Below are 17,950 nucleotides of genomic sequence, written 5' to 3'. Positions count from 1 at the left end.
AGAGCTCCTTATTATTAATACATCTTCTGACACGGCTGAGGCGGTGCAGAGCAGCAGAAAGAACCAGGACTTGAGACCCAGGCAGCTCTGGGTTTGAACAGTGGCTGTTCCACTTAGATGCTCCCTGACCTAGGCAAGCACCTTCCCCTCTCCTGGGATATGTTATGTGAAACATTTAGCACAGTTTTTGCAGAATAGTGTAGTGGCTGAGGGGACACATTCTGGAACCAGACTTCCTGAGTTCAAATTGCAGCTTTGCCACTTCTGAGCTGAGTGATCTTGGGCAAGTTACTTAACCTCCCTGTGTTTCTGTTTCCTCGTCAGTAGAGTAGGATGAACATAGTAGCCAACTTTATGAGGTTATTAAGAGATTTGAGTCCGTGCATACAGTGGATTTCTAACCATGCTGGCACATTATTGATGGCAGTTAATGTTAGCTGTTATGTTAATACTGGAGGTGCTCAGTGAATGGTGTCTGTAACTGGTGTCATGCCTGTTGGGCCTAAGGAGAAAATTGTACTGAATGATCCCTGGTGCCCGAGCCTGCTGAAGCAGAAACGGCAGTGAGCCTACCAGGGTTGCACCTTTGCTCTTGGCCCAGGCCTTTGCCTTAAGGAGTCTGAGCTACAGGGACTGTGCGTGTAGCAGCCCTCTTCTCCCGGTGCTCTGCTGTCACAGGGAGACAGTGCTGCTTCTGCCCACAACCCGCTCACTCCCCTTAGCATAGAGAAGTGGCAGTGACAAGTGGGGTACTACTCAACCTCTGCACTTGCAACCCCACTAGCCTGGCTTCCACAACCTCTTCCCCCACCCCTCATCACCACGGCGATGCCGCAGGAACCTCTCTGACTCCCTTCTCCCTCACACCCTGTGTGCAGCCATTTGCCTACTCCTAACGCTTTTGTCTTTAATATGCTCATCCCCACTGCACCCCAGCCGCAAATGTCCCTGCCGCTGGCCTGGGCTGTGGCACCTGCCTCCTCACTGATCTCCCTTCCACCAAGCCAACTCCTCCTTGTAACTAAGAAGACTACCGGGGGCTCCGAAGCCAAGGACAGAGGCCTCTGTTTGCCTCCAGGCTGGATTCTGGGCCTCTTTTCTCTTTTCTGCAGTAGGTGTGCTCTCTTCCTGGGGGTGCTCAGGAAGAGGGCTCCTCCTGTGGACTGCCTCAGGCTGAGGGCTGCCACATGGGGGCAGGAGCAGATAGGGTGCTGTGGTGCTGCCTGCGTTGCCTTAAGAAGCTGAGACTCACACAAGTATTAAGAGGGTAAGATTATTTAACGTACAAAAGGATTTTTCCCATCAGGAAAGATTCCCCTACAGGTTCCTTTAAATAGTGACTCCTCTAGGCAGGCAAGTGTTTTACAGATCATTAACTACTTGACTGAAAGCCTACAGGGCAGAGAAACTTAAAACTAAAGTGTTGGGAGCCCCTGCCAATTACAGATCAATCTAAAATGAAGATAAAGTAGCTCTGGAACTAGAAGTCAGTGGGAAAATGTGATTCGATTCAGAAAAAAAAATCTGATTCATGTGCAACTTTTTTGGAACACACCAATTGTTTAAATGATATTCCACCTGTCTGCCCATCTTGAACCTATTGCATTCATCTCCCACATCTTCATCCCCAAGCTCTGGTCTTGGGGTTCCCTCTGTGAACAGTAACTGCACAATAACCCCAGGAAAGGGCGTCATTGGGAACGTGTTCTGTGGCTGTGCAGAGCTTAGGCAATTGATGCAGAGATACTGCTGGTAATGGATGAACTATACGGTAACAATTTGCAGATAAAAATAATAGAAGTTAAAGTGTACTTTACATGATAAAAGAAAGATGAAAGAGGACGAGAGTCTGTTACATCTGAAATGGTTACAAAAGTCCTGCTTTGTGAAGTAGGCTCTGTTGAAAAGATTGATGCAATGGGGAGTGACCTTGGCTTGGAGCAGGAGCTGGTGATGTATGTATGAGCATCCCTCTGCTAAATGGACCCAGATTTGTAGCACTAATATACATGGGAGCCCAGAACCAAACTCAGTACGGCAATAAATCAACAGCCACTTTGGGTGTCATTTCTGGTTTATATTCCACTATTGTTCTATCACTTTAATTCATGTCACTATCATCTTTTCATCTGGAACAGTTTTATATAATTTTCCAGTGGAGTTACCTGACAAATCCTATCAAATTAACAAGGTACATTAACAGTATTGACTGACTATGGCTTCAAGAGTTGCAGGGCCATAGAACAAAATTTTAAAACCATGTCTCTGGTGATGATTTTTTTCCCCATTCTTTCTGAGAAAAGAATGTGGAGCACGGTTTATTTTCACATAAGAGATACGCACATTTATTCTGCTCCGCTCATTTTGACTTTTATAAATGTCAAAATAAGAAGTAGAAGAAGGGGAACACACACACACACACACACACACACACACACACACACCCCCCACAACCATGGCTTCAGTACTTCTTTCAGGGAACTATAGAAATGTCCAGATCTTTAACAATTAATGACCAAATTGGAGGCAAGAGTGTAACTGGGTAGTCGTAATCTATTTTAACTGAAATGTAATAAAATTGGTTTCCTGATACATTCTCACCCTCCTGAAATCATCTAGACCTGAACGTCCAGAGTCAGCTGGACTTACGACATTATGCCTAATTGAAATATGCTGTTCCTGAAATAGGTCTAATGACAAATTCCAGCGTTCGATTAGTAAAAAATACCAATTGTTCATCTTTACCAAAGACCACACGTACTGACCAAGGTACAGCAGCCATCGCTGCATTGTCTCCCCTGGAGGCAGCAGAGGAGCCTCAACTGTAGTCTGTCTGCACACATTCTTCTGCCTTTGTCTAGCTGGTATTTGGGATTTATTTATTCATAAAATAAAATGTAAATGAATGGAGCATGTAGCAGACCTAATCACTAGGATTTTGTTTGTATTTGTTTTTTTAATTTTAAATTTGCTGTCAGACTGTGGTTGGGGTGTGTGTGTGTGTTTTATTTTGCGGGGAGGTTAATTGAACTGTTTCTTTTATCTGCTGCTGCTTTTGGCTTACTAAGTTTTCTCACGTTTTGTTCAAAAATTTGAGTGTGATTCATAGGATGAAATATGTTAACTATGTCTTTTCTGTTTCACTTTGCACATTTGGTTATTTTAATTATTTCTTATATCTTCATTTTGTTTTTTTTTCACTTTGACCTTGACCTTTAAACTATGGCCTAAAAATTAATTACTTTTAAGGTTCCATATGGGGCCCACTATAGAAGGCATGTTAAAGGTTTTTGTCTCACTTCATGAACAGATTCCTTAATTTTCAGGGAAAGAGGGAAAAGAGCACGTCTAGCCTAGGTGATGTGTGTTGGGCTGAGCGTGTACTCTGTAGTACTGGGAAAGTGGTTACTGTGCATTTCCACACTTATTCCAGGGCCCCTCCCATAACTGGCGTTACCTTTGTTCTGCAAACACCTTTATTCCCGGTCACTGTACAACGTGTTGTCTTTTAAGCTCTGAAAATGAAATCTGAAGTGCCAGTATTGAACATTCTGGATTCCTGTTATAAAGTCTTTGTTGCGTAAAGCTCACACCCAGTGCCGAGTTTCGCCCTCAGCAGGGGTCAATGACCTCTGCAGCCTGAAGCCAGGCTCCAAGATTTGACCTTGGAAGGTTTTATATAAGGGACCTTTTAATCCTCTCGTGACTTCCCTTAAATATAAGTTGGATAATTGTTTAGTGTCACAGAAAGGAAGAGTTATTTTATTCTTTTTAGTGTATAAGGCTGTTTCAGATCAGAAGCTGTTCATTGGTAGCTTAGCTGTTTAAACATAGGGATGTTACAGATGTATCTGTCCACCCCAGATCTTCTTAAATGAGAACAACAACTCAGAGCACCAATCAAAACTGTTTTTTAAATAAACCTGATAGTTATTTCATTACAATATAGAGATAATGTACGGCTGTAAATAGCCTCTCTGTGTTGGATCCATGTTATATCTAAGAAGGCTTGTTTCTTAATACCTTCTCATATAGTTTGGGGGTGTTCCCCCACCCTCAACTCACCCACCCAGGAAACCAGACTGTGTGCAACTTGTGTGTGCCATTTGGAGTGTCCGTATGTTTGTCTCAGGAAACCCATGGCATTCCCCAAAGCCCTAAGAAAGAGCTCGTGTTCATGCAATTTCGGATTTACAAAACAGGTCAAATGATTGCCCTGAAATCACTTACACCTTCTACTTGTGGTTTCTTTTTTGTCCTCCCCTTGGCTTACAGGTATCTCTGGAGACAAAGTAGAGATAGACCCTGTTACAAATCAGAAAGCCAGCACTAAGTTTTGGATTAAGCAGAAACCCATCTCAATCGATTCCGACCTGCTCTGTGCCTGTGACCTTGCTGAAGAAAAAAGCCCCAGTGAGTAGTCCCTTTTATTTATGTCTCCTTTCTCTCTTTCCCCTCTCTTCCCTTCTGTGTGCTGGGTGCCAGGAGAATATATTGCCACCGTGTCCTTTTTTCCTTGGGTCTGTTTTAATTCATTACCAGAAATTTCTTAATCAAACGGGATTGTATTATGGTGCCCAGAGCCTGACATGTGCCCCCATCCTGTTCGGTCTTGATGGCAACAGAGAACCTTGCAGCCCACCTCCTGACCTCGGCAGCCCGGCCCCGGGAGCTGGGGGCACAGGGCCAGATTTCTGCTGGGAATTTGCACTCACCAGAGCCCTCATTTCCCTTTGTACTCCCTTCCCCTTTCCATTTGGGGAACTTGACCAGTCAGACCTGGACCTGCCTTCCTTCCCTGTGAGATGGAGGGAAGCTGGGGATTTCCCAAGGTGGCGAACGCCTAGATTTAGATATATCCATCATGCTGGAAGTGTCAGCACCCCCTAGATTATTGGCAGCTGCATGACCTACCAGCTCATAATTAAACTCTTGCCTGGTCCTACAGAAGAGATCACTGCTGGGTTGGCATTCCTCCACTTAAATTATCAAAGTAGATACAGTCCAGTTATGTATTTTGGCATATTATACTTTTGCAGTTAAGTAATTGGGTGTAGCATTTAGATTAATCACTTAATCATTTTTAGGACTCCAGTCCTATCAAGGGGCAGAAAGGGCACATAGATCACAGTGAAATTCCTCTGTGGAAGAAAAAAATTTAAACTATATAAGAGTTTGTTAGTTGCCTAGAGAACGCTATAAGATAATGGTTCTCAAAGTCTGGTACAGACAAGCATTATCTGCAAAGCCTGTTTAAAATGCAGTTACCTAGGGCCCACCCTAGTAGATTGTGATTCAGTAACTTGGAGTATAGACTGAGCATCTAATTTTTATTAATCCCCGGTGTCCAACATTCACTAAATTTGAGAACAGATGTCATAAGAAATTACTTACTCAAAAGGAACAATAAGAAATGTAAAGGCCAGCAAGTGTTTATAATACAATTCAAGTTTTTGAGATAACCCTGACTAAACAGGGGCTGACGGGGGCTGATAGACTGGGCACATGCCACATTGCTTCATTTATGGGTGGGTGTTTAATTTTTTGTCAAACTCTGCTGGACTATGTGTTCAACTCATTCGCCTACAGCTTGGCAAAAAGGGAGAACTTAGGGCGACACAGGGGAAGGAGGAAGGCCACCCCACTCCCTTCCTGCCATTTGTGTCATCCCAGCGAGGCCTCTGACCCTGCAAGAGGCTGTGAGAAAAGTGCCTGCTGCTGGGGGGCCTTGCCTCAAGGTTGCTGGATTCCCTCTGCCTTTGGATAAACATCTTCTTCCTAATCCCGCTCACTTCAGCTTGTCGGCCAATAAAGATGTCATTGTTCTAGCATCTTTCTCTCCAAGAACTGAGGATGCTTTGAACAGTAACATTTTATAAATTCTCCATGTCTCTGAGAAATGAAAGGCAGTCACTTCTGTGTTGCATAAAGGGATAAGCTAGAGTGGAAAGGTTAGAGAAAGAACTAGACGCAGGATTCAGGTTTTTTTCCTTAACAAAGAGCTCACCGCACCAGTAAAACACTGCCTAAGTCCCTGTCCCCTATGGCAGTGCTTTTTAAACCGTGTTCCTCAGAACTCTAGCATCTCGGAGAGACCTCAGGGGTATGGGGTGGGTGGTGGGGGAAGGTTGGGCATTAAGGCCTCCCCTTGAACCAAAGGAACTCTACTTAGTTGTAGACAGTCTTGCTATGTTGCCCAGGCTGTTCTTGAGCTGCTGGCCTCAGGCCATCCTTCTGCCTCAGTCCCCCAAAGTACTAGGAATACAGACGTGAGCCACCACTCTCAGCCAGAAAAAAAAAATTTGAAATAGGCTTACAGAATAAAATGCAGACTGCTCAGCATAGCCTTTGCAGACATTGACAAGCAGCTGACGCGCTAGCCTCATAGCCCATAGTTTCCCGTCTCACATTTGGGCTGTGGTCACTGTAACTACTTGCACATGATGCATTCTGTGCTGTTCCCACTGCCTGGAATATGCCTTTCGAACCAGACCCCCTCTCTAACTTACAAACATTTCCACCTCCCTGTACTCAGCCTGCTCATTTTTCAAGACCCAGCTCCAGTGTCAGGCTCTCTCTGTTCACTTTGCCCCCAGGAATTTGCACATGCCTCTAGGAATACCCCTTTGTGCTGTATTTATCCATTGGAGGCCCACCCATCCCTCCCACCTCCATCTCCATACTGAACTAACTGACCCAAGAACTGGCTTCCGTGTCCTCACTCCCTAGCACGGAGCCTGCAGAGTTGTCCTCACTGAATGTTTGTTAACTGAAAACTGAACTTACTGAAGCCAGAATTTAGAATCCAAAAGTTATTCCACATAATTTATGTTGTAGAGTGCCCAAACAAAGATGTATTAAATGAATCGGCTTGATGCTATGTGTTTTATGATTTCCAGTATCTTCATCAAATTAATTCAGTGACTCAGTCTAACAAGTTCATCCTCAGACCATAGAATTAATCTGTGGGGCGTCTTCTGTTTCTTTATTATTTAAAGGATTAATGGTAACCCTTTTTATCTTTTGTGTCTGTTGAACCTTAGAAAAAAGTTATTTTAACATCACTAAAGGAATGAAAGTCACTATATTTCATAAGTTTAGCCTGTGATTTTTATCAGCATAGTGATGTATGTTTGTAGCTGAGTTTACATCAAAAATTATTCTTGGGGCCTTCTTGAATGAATTATGGCAAAGAGAGAGAGTCTAGAAGTAGATAAGGTTTTTGATTTCTGCAATATATTTCCTTTTTCATGTTTTTATCTCTGGTAACACAAGTGTCTTGCCGAAGACTGGAACGTGTGACCAACTGGAATAATTTAGTTGTGAAAACAGAGCAGACATGTTATTAAACAGCTTTCTTTACAAAAAGACATTAAGTGTGGGGAAGATAATGAAGTTGTCCCCGGTCTTACTTGAGACATGTTTGTCAGAATTTGAACAGAAAAGAAATGGTTTTTAAACCTTCGACTGTGGCCAGTTTGCAGTGTTTATTGAGAAAGCCGCTGTCAAACCATTAATTTGGTCGTCATAAGGCATAGAACTCAAGTTTAATTGATGCCATATCCAAAAAGTGTGTGAATAGCTGACTTGGCAAAGAGACTGAGCATTTGAGCGGCTGCAGGGAAATACATAATTACACATATTGCAGGACCAGAGAGACCCAGGCTCAGAAGCCGTGCTTCGTAAACAACAGTTCTGTGGCTCTCTTTCCATTCCCCTCGACTTCTCCCTCTTAGGCTGGGGTCTCAGAGGGAAGATTTATTGCTCTGTCCCTGTGAGTGTTTAAGGACTTGAACTTAATGGCTAAATAGATACATGCCTAAAAAATTGTACATATAAATATGAATTCTTAAAAGAGTTATTTGAGAAAATCTGTGTATCACAAGCCTTGAGAAATTAAGAATAAATCCTGCCTTTCTAGATTTAAGGAGAAGAAAAATCATGCTGCCATTATTATTCAAATTAGTGATTCCCTATGTCAGATTTTGCTATTTTGAAAGATGTCATAAGCCCCTAAAAGGTGAATTGATTTTAATTTATTATAACTGGTCAAGGATGTATACAACACATACAAGAGGAGAACGTTTCCATATCAGAAACACCATGTTTAAATTTCCTTAGGGAAATAATTTTCCATCCTTATATACATCTAGATACAGGCTTTTTTTTTTTTTTTTTTTTTTTAATATATGAGACAGGGTCTCACTATGTTGCCCAGGCTGGACTCAAACTCCTGGGCTCAAGCGATCCTCCCGCCTCAACCCACCGAATAGCTGGGACTACAGGCATGCGCCACCATGTCCGCTTCTAGACACAGGCTTTGAATGCTGTAGCTCTCTTTTTAAGCACTAGCCTCACATTCCTACCCTGAAACAAAAGCAAGAGACCTTTCTGTGAAGCTGGTACCCATCAGAGACACTCAGGCTGTATTTCAGAACCAGACTCAGCCATGCCAGATCTGGTTTCATCATAAGAAGGTTGTGCAGGTTTAGAGTCTTTAAAGGAAGCAGCCTATCATTAAGAAATCAGATTTAAACCTTAATAAAGTAGCTGTCGTCTTTATAGCTGAAGAGAGCGCTGTATCTCAATTAAGCATAGATCATATAAAATCTTAAGGAAGCAACATAATAGAGGTAACCTGATTACATTCTCTTGCAATAGTATAATTCAAAGGAAATCTGATTCTGTTCATGCTGGTTATGTTAGGGGATTTCTTGTTTTGTTTTGTTTTGCTTTTTGTCCAAAATACCATTTGGATGCAAGATAATAACTCTTTGGGGTTAAGAGTTAACCACAACTGCAGGAGACTAGTAAACCCCAGTGACTAGAACCTGCTGGATATTTGAAATGAGATTCAGTTAAGGCTATGAGTTAAATGAGCTGGGCTTATTGGTGACCTACCACTTAAGTGAATCTTTCTTTTCATAAGTACTTGACAAGATCTGTAAAGTAGTGTATTTAATTTACTAATTAAATTAAAGCTACTGAATAATGATTTGTCCACATTGATTTAGCTTAAATAGAAAAGATCAGCATTGTTGTGATCTTCAGCAACCTTAATGGCCAAGCCAGTTAGACACAAAGGCCTCTTGTGTTTTATAGGTCAGAAGGACATAGGTAAGTCCAGGCTGTAATTGAATTGCCTGCACTGCACCCTGCAGTCGCAGATTTCCTTTGCCTTCCCGTTCCATTGTTGCACTGGGGCTTAAGAGAATGTTAACGCGGTAATAGGCACAGGGCCTTCCCCATTATACGTCTTGCTATCGAGCGGTTCTGCATGACTAGTTAAAGAAGATGGCAAGAAGATTAATGAAAGCAAGGCTAATACAGAAGGGGGTACTTTTGCAAGACTTCTACCGAGGAGATATTAGAGCTGAACCAGAGCTTGGCTTTTTCTTTATCCTGTGACCTTTGAACCTGCCTTACTGTTGAGAGCTGCCAGGGAAGTCGACATTTTGATTGATGTTGGTACACGAGTCAGTCTTTCCCATTGAATTCCACATCTGCACGAAAATAGCTTTTCCAGCAGAATTCATACTGGCTAGAAGTGATAGCCAAATTGATGGCTGAAATGCTTGTATGTAGTTTTCAGTTAAACTAAGGGTATTTGATGGTTTAATTCAGTATCCAGTTTTCCTAGATTATACATATTCACTTACATGTTTTTAATGGGTTCATCAACCCATAGTGAAAGACCAGTATTAAGAATGTTCATAGGTTTGCAAACAGCTCCAAACAGGCTTTAAGAAGTGTAAAAGCAGTCAGTCATTAAACAAACCCTGAGGGCTCAGGGAAACTGACTTCAAGGTTTATGTAAACAAAGCAGAGCTGGTTTTTGGAAAGCTATAGATGGGCTGATCTGAAATCTCACCTCTGCATCCCACCTTAGCCCCAGCTCAGAGGCTGTCTTGATCTCCCCAGATGCTGGGTTCCCTAAACTGGCATTCCAGCTGCGAGGGGTTTTCATGGACCACTTGTAAGACAGCCTTGTGAAGATACAAACTTCTTCATATGTTCTCACTGATTTTGTTACTTGTTTGTAGAGCTGCAGGCCTCGCACGTATGTATGTGGCTGAATGTGCCAGTATGTGCATCCCCCACCCCCAACAAAGGAGAGTAGGGAGACTGTGGCTGAAGGATTCATGCTTGTTACTAAAATCACCCTGGGCACACCCCAGCCTATCCATCAGATCCTCGCCACCTGATTTCTTTCTCCCTATTTGACATGGGTAGTTCTAGCAGAGAACACACGCGTGTGCGCTCTTGCTCGCTCATGCGCTCTCTCTCTCTCTCATGTGATAGGCATTCTGGTTCCTAAGGGAGGAGATACCCAGGAATTTTGTCATATTCTTGAGATGCTCTCACGAAATGTGTGAAAGAGGAATGAGGATGACTTTAGTTACCGTTGGATGAAAGAGCTACAGCCCCAAGGTGGATGGGTGGATATCCACAACCCTGCTGGTGCACTGAGGGCCCAGTAGATGAGGCACCTGCAGTTATACTCCAGTATAACTGGAGCTGCAGCCCAGGAAGGCTACAGCCCTTCCTCAGGCTCTGTCCACTCCCGGGAGATCCAGGCACTCCAGACATTAGGTGGACACGTTATGTTGTGTTTTTATTCTCTAACAAGGACTTATTTCATAAGTTCCAGATCAAATACAGTAAGTACTGCCTGATTACAGAACACAACGGACTCTCACATATTAATGCCCCAGTTATTGAATTGCCTTTTCATAAGAGTACTCTGGAGCACAATCAGGAGCAGGCAGTGCCTCATCCTTTTAACAGATATGTTTCCTAGCCCTATTAAAAGGGGTCTTCATCTATCCTGTCAAAGGAAGTCTGCTGGGGTTTTTTAGTTTAATTACACTATCCAATTAAAACTCCTTGCTGCATTTGGATGCGCCTCTCCTTGGGCCTGAGTGGATATGACATTTACAAGGCTCGCCTTTCAAGCAGACAATAGTGTGATTGATGAGGTGCACATTCAATGAAGGAGGCGAGTGCCTGTGGAAGTGCTGCTTAGTGCATTTTGATTTATTTCTCATCTCCTTCCAAAACAAGGGAGTGCCGGGGAGATGGGTTTAGGCAACCAGGGGGACCACCACAATTTTTCCAAGTGTGTGGGAGGGAAAGACTTGGAGTGCACTGCAGAGTAAAGGTGGAGAAAAACCGTAAGCAGATGGCCAGCTTGCGTCATCTAATGTTGAACTGTCTTCTTAGGTTCTCTGACCCAGTTTGGTTTCCAGTAACCTCAAGCTGCAATCTGCTGTTAAACAGGCAAATCACTGCGCTTTCAGGGAACAGTTTGGCGGAGTTTGATAGCATTGGCCAGGTCCCTGAGAACTCAGCCAGGCCAACGTGTGTCCCATTGACTGACTGGGTCATCATGAGCTGACATCTGACTTGTGCACTAGTCATGCCTATTTATTTACACTCCCTGCTTCCTCCAGAAATCCAGCAGCTTCTGTCCAGTCATCACCAGTGCTTGATGACTTTCTCTAATTCTGCCTAGGCACAATGAGATTTAAAAGTGCCTCTGGAATTTGGAATCAGCCAAGAGCAAGTGTGGCTCTTCTTTTTCTTTTTTTTTTTTTTTTTTTTTTTGAGACAGAGTCTCTCGCTCTGTCGCCCAGGCTGGAGTACAGTGGCGCAATCTCGGCTCACTGCAAGCTCCGCCTCCCGGGTTCACGCCATTCTCCTGCCTCAGCCTCTCTGAGTAGCTGGGACTACAGGCGCCCGCCACCACGCCCGGCTAATTTTTTTTTTGTATTTTTAGTAGAGACAGGGTTTCACCGTGGTCTCGATCTTCTGACCTCATGATCCGCCTGCCTCGGCCTCCCAAAGTGCTGGGATTACAAGCGTGAGCCACCGCGCCCAGCCTATGTGGCTCTTCAAAAAGGCGTATGGGGGCACAGTGGAGAACTTCTCACAGTTGTAGTGACAAGGGAGACCCAACATCTTACTCTTAAACTATTGCTATTGACCCTCAGTGTATGACAGATGGTACCAACGTGCTTGTCTCTGTAGTTCCTAGAAAAAAGGCGTTTTGATACAGTGGGCCCTAGAAGGATCAACACTCTGAATTTTGGAGTCAGAAGATTCTTCTCTGACCCCCAGATAGTTGGTAAGAAGAGCACACCTCCCATATTCGCCATCAGGCACTGGAGTTGCTCATATGTTTACAGAATGTGTGAGAATGTCTATGAGGAAAATTGGCTGGTGCTGAGATAGTCAGTGAGTTTTCTTTTACATTCTCTGTAAATTTTCTTCATTTTTCCCTTGGACGTATTAATAAACAAGAAAGAAAATTTGTGTTGATTGGAATATTGATATTTGTTAGAGTAGAAAACATTTTGAGGGTATCAACTTTTTTTTTTTCTCCTAGGAGAAGCCTCCTTTTTGCTATTAAGTTTTCACTTAATTGTTGACTTGGGCTTTATGGACCCATTGTAACAAAACAATTGCCTAGGTAAAATGAAAAATTTGTATACATTTGCATTTTCCTAGATTTTAATTACCATTTTCTCAAATTCATCCTTTCTTGATTTTAATATCAGAAGAGATCCTAATTGAGAAGAGGGTAAGGGCAGGGGCTGTTCCCTACTGAAAAATTCTGTGTGAAAGATTTCTCAGCTGGATCAATGATGGGGATAATCTGTTTTCCCTTGCCTCCTGCCAAGCTCCAAATTGTGTTTTCATAATAAATAAATGGAGAGCTTAGATTTTAAGTTATTCTCTTAGACATGGAAAAAGTAAGCCATAGTTTCATTAAAATCAAAGTGTGTATTGCTTATAAGACTCCATATGCAACTTCCAACACATGGTAACTGCTACCAGATTAGCCTTTCTATCGTAAGTGATTAGAAAACTGAACAAAATATAAAAACCGCTTTCGGACATTAGAAAATACGCAGTTCAGGACTGTGATCCCTGAGAGAAAGGTAACAAAAGAAGTGAGACTGATGATCACCTCAGCTTTTCTCCAGATTTTCGCAGGAAGAGAGAACCCAAGGAAAGTGTGACAGTCTCACTGAGCTGGAAGACAAAGAGGTAGAGGAGGCTAAAGCAACTGAAATTTGCAGAATAGAGTATGGAAGGGAGAAAGAGCTCTAGAAAGAGCCCCTTGAATCTTTCACTGTATACTAAACTATGCATGCCTGCAGTGGGACCTTGCAAGGCTGGGCCAACAACTACTGGGGAGCTATAAACTAGAGTTCTGGCTAACCAGAGTGGAGCATCCAGGGTATTTAGTAGTGATTCCAGGAAGGCCCTATCTTAGGAATAGGACTAAATTAGCTATAGACTAAAGACTGCTCTAATCCTTGCCAAAACCTTAAAATCACTGTGCTTTCAGGGAACAGTTTAAAAGGAAGCTTGAAAGGATCAAACTGATCCACGAGTAAATTAGCTTCTACCAGAACAAAGCCCAATACTCTGTAAAGGACAGCACAATGCAGACACCTACAGTGTAATATTGATAGTGTCCAGCATTCACTTAAAAATTACTAGACATGCAAAGAAGCGGAAAATGTGTCTCATAACCAAGGAAACAATCAATCAATAAAATAGAACCAGAAGAGTCAGAGGTGATAGAATTCACAGAGAAGTACCTTAAAATAGCTATTATAAATATGTTCAGGGACTTAAAAGAAGAACTCAAAAAGAAGAAAAATTAAAACTTAAAAAGAACCAAATGAAAATTCCAGAGCTGAGAAATACAATGCCTGAATCAAAAAATTCACTAAATGGGCCAGGCACAGTGGCTCATGCCTATAATCCCAGCACTTTGGGAGGCCGAGGTGGGTAGATCACCTGAGGTCAGGAGTTCGAGACCAGTCTGGCCAACATGGTGAAACCCTGTCTCTACTAAAAATGCAAAAGTTAGCCAGGCATGGTGGCTCATGCCTGTAATCCCAGCTACTCGTGAGACTGAGGCAGGAGAATCGCTTGAACCCAGGAGGCAGAGGTTGCAGTGAGCCAGGATCACGCCACTGTACTCCAGCTTGGACAGCAGAGTGAGACTCTGTCAAAAAAAAAAAAAAAAATTTTTTTTTTTCACTAAATGGGAGCAGATTAGTATGATGATGAAAAAAGATCAATGCATTACTTATCTATTGCCACAAAACAAATTGCCCCAAAACACAGTGGCTTAAAATAGCAGTAACATTTACTGTCTTACAGTTTGGTGGGTCAGGTATCCCACAGCTTAACTGAGTCCTCTGGCTTGGGGTCTCTCAAAAGGCTGCAATCAAGACATCAGCTGGGACTGCAGTCATCTCAGGGTTTCATTCAGACAAGGTCTTCCAAGCTCACTGAGTGGTTGCTGGCAGAGTTTACTTCCTTGGGAACACCCTCAGTTCTCCAAAGAGAACGTTACATGATGGAGCTGGCTTCATCAAAGTAAGCAAGAGTGAGAGAGTGCTAGCAAGGAATAAGTTACAGTCTTCTATAACATTCTCAGAAGTGACATCCCAACACTTCTGCTGTATTATTGGTTAGAAGCAAGTCACTAGGTCCAGTCCACAAACAAGACAAGGGCGTTACACAAGGGTGTGAAAAGCAGAAGATAGGATCGTTGGGAGCCATTTCAGAATCTGCCACAATCAGTGAACTCTATGACAGAACAATAGAAACTATTCAAGGCACAGAGAAAAAATGGATGAAGAGATTAGAGCCTTTGGAGTCACAGCAAGTGTTCTAACATATATGTAATTGCAGTCTTGGTGATGGAGGGGAAAAGCTATTCCAGATTTGATTTCAAATATCAAACCAGCAATCTTGGAAGCCCAATGAAAGCTAAGCATGATAAATATAAAGAAAACCGCACCAAGGCACATTATAATCAAACTGCTGAGAACCAGCGATAAAGAGAAAAATCTTAAAAGCAGCCAAAGAAAGAAGACATATTACATAGAGAAACCAAGATAAGAATGGTTGCTGACTTCTCATTAGACATAATGCAATCCAGAAGACGATGGAATGATGCCTCTAAAGTGCTAAAAGAAAAACATCTGTCAACTTAGAATCCTATATTCAGTGAAAATATCCTTCAGAAAGGAAGGTGAAATAATGACATTTCAGGCAATCAAAAAATGAAATAATTTGTTGCCACTAAACCTTACACTGTGAGAAGTGAAAGGCTGGAGGGGAAAAACACCAGAAGGAAACCCAAATCTGCACAGAGAACTAAGAACACTCAAAATATCAGTTACCAATGATATGGGATGAACCAAGAAAAAGGGAAGGAGCAAGAGAGACCTTTTCCAGCAGGAACTGGCAAACTGTGGCCCACAGGCCAAATCCAGCCCACTCCCTGTTTTTGTATGGCCTATCAGGCAAGAATGGATTTTACAGATAAACATTTGCAATTGACGTGATGATAGAGAACACTAATTTTGGATCCCATTTAAGTGAAATGTTATTCCCTCAACCAAAGGAAAAAAAAAAAACTACACTTCTTAATAGATCTGTATTACCCAAAAATGTATTTGATGACTAAATTTTGAATTTTGTCAATAAAAAATGTAGAATTTTTTTCTCTCTTCTTGTGTATCTACAAAGCATCCTCAATTTTGTCTCTTGGTCCATAAAACCTAAAGCATTTACTATCTGGCCCTTTATAGGAAAAGTTTGCTTGTCTGAGAGTGGAGGTGAAAAAGGAAGCAAGGGGAACCTCCCCCTTCAGACAGTGTTCCAAGTCCTTTTTACGCATTACTTAATTCTTGCAACAACTCTTTGACGTTGTGTCTACACTCATTATGTAATTCTAAGATTGTTGGACGACTTCTTAGGATTATGTAATCCTAACAACTCGTGATACAGACAATATTCCCATTTTATCAATGAGTTAACTGGGGCTCAAAGAAGCTACATCGCTTGTCCAAAGTTATCTGTAAATGGAAAAGAGGTCCACAGTCTTCCCTCTGCCACTGACACAAAGCCAAGGCACTTAAAGGTCTATGTTTTCTTATTTTTTTTTTTTTTGTTTTTTGGGGGTTTTTTAATTATTATTAAAATAGAGATGGGGGTCTCACTATGTTGACCAGGCTGGCCTTGAACTCCTAGCCTCAAGCAGTTCTCTCATCTTGGCCTCCCAAAGTGCTGGGATTACAGGCATGAGCCACTGCACCCAGCCAACATCTGTGCTTTCCTGAAGGAAGAATAAACCCTAGCCCCAACTCAGAGTATATGAAGTCTTATTTTTTAAACAAATTTCATCCTTGCTTGGTTATCTGGTTTCTCTTCCTAAAGGATATTAAATGCAGAATATTAAAAGAGGGAGAGAAAATGACAAAACTGAAATAATAAAGACAGTAGGAAATGAAAGCTAACAAGAGTTGACCAGAAATAAAACTGAACAAAAACTATTAAAGAGCATTCCAAAAACTCAGTAAACATTGTAGTATGGAGCAATTTTGTGGCACAACATAGAGCCTTTTGCAACCCTGGGAGAATCATGATGTTCAGTACTTATACAGAAAAAAGTGATAAAACAGTATTTTCCTTACACTCTAATGCAGAAGGAAGGTGTATAATATGGAATTTTGATGCTTAAAATGGAAAAAGGCTTTTTGCACAAAGGTTACCCTAGCTCTCCACTCCAGTGATTCTAGATAGATGAGGTTTCATTTGTAGTAATTTAGCCTCCCATAGAGTACTTGCAAACTCAAGCTTGTCATAGACTTTAAGTCCCTCCAAGGAGGAAATACCCAGATGCAGAACTTGTTTCTTATCTACTTCTCTAAGAGCTGAAGAATAAACCTCAACCAATACTTGGTTATTGAAATGCAATGTGGTATTTTACTAGAACAACTTACACATGAATTGAAGCGTCAAAAGGCCCTCATAAGCCATTGTTCTTAATTTATTTACTGAAGTACATGGAAGTATTTCTGCTGCATTCAGAATACTTGTCTCAAGGAATAGCACTTGTTTAATTATTTGAATTGCAAGCTGAACCAGTTTGTTTCATGGAACATTATTATAACTTGAAAGAACAACTGACAAACTATGGTTATTCAAATGAATATTGGGCAGACCTTTTCTTGAAAATGAAGGAAGTGAGTCTGTCACTTCAAGGAGACCAAGTGATAGTATTTATTGCCAGTGATGAAGTTCAAACTTTCAGGTGAAAATTAGAGTTTTGGGAAATTTCCATCACTGAGCTTGGCTTCTCATCGCTTAAAGACTTTTCCGATATCAGTAGTGATATTAATGAATGTGATTTTTTTCGATATTGTCAAATGAAATATGTCAACATTTGGAAAATCTGCATAACTCATTGGACCAATATTTTCCAGACTACTGCATGATGTTACAAAAGCAGGCAAGGGGAAAGATTCAAAATGTAAGACAGACCAATAGATTTTAATGTAACAGAATACAAAAAAGTTTATTAATGGGGTTTATATTCCACATTACAACTAATCTTTAAGAAAATACCATTTATCAAGTTCAGTATAGTATCAAAGAGGAATATTTACAAAGAAGAACGTTAAAATATGCCTCACATTTCCAAAAACATATCTGCGTGAGGCTGGCTTTTCTTCATTTACTTTAAGCAAAACTATATCACAGCAGATCAAATGCAGAATCAGATTGGATAATCCAGCTGTTTTCTGTTCAACCAAATGTTAAAGAGATTTCAAAACATAAAATAGGCTGGTACGGAGGCTCACGCCTATAATCCCAACACTTTGAGAGGCCAAGGCAGATGGATCATCTGACATCAGGAGTACGAGACCAGCCTGGCCAACATGGCGAAACTCTGTCTCTACTATCTCTACTAAAAATACAAAAATTAGTCAGGCCTGGTGTTGCACCCCTGTAGCGCAGCTACTCAGAAGGCTGAGGCATGAGAATCGCTTGAACCCAGGAGGTGGAGGTTGCAGTGGGTCAAGATCATGCCACTGCACTCTAGCCTGGGCAACAGAGTGAGACTCTGTCT

The 17,950-nt window shown here is 41.8% G+C and overlaps 1 protein-coding gene across 4 annotated transcripts in view; it reads left to right on the top strand.

The window, feature by feature from the left end:
• MAPKAP1 (MAPK associated protein 1) overlaps positions 1-17,950 on the top strand; it is a 265,429-nt gene that overhangs the window by 232,924 nt on the left and 14,555 nt on the right. For all 4 annotated transcript variants that reach the window (XM_058445074.1, XM_032165139.2, XM_032165137.2 and 1 more), the window contains one exon: positions 4,276-4,413. In XM_058445074.1, coding sequence (XP_058301057.1) covers positions 4,276-4,413 — 138 coding nt within the window. The remainder of the gene's footprint in view (positions 1-4,275; positions 4,414-17,950) is intronic.

Source organism: Hylobates moloch, unplaced genomic scaffold (assembly GCF_009828535.3).
Source record: "Hylobates moloch isolate HMO894 unplaced genomic scaffold, HMol_V3 SCAFFOLD_10, whole genome shotgun sequence".
In the NCBI taxonomy this organism is placed as follows: Eukaryota; Metazoa; Chordata; class Mammalia; order Primates; family Hylobatidae; genus Hylobates; species Hylobates moloch.
This window is presented reverse-complemented; position numbering and strand designations above follow the sequence as displayed.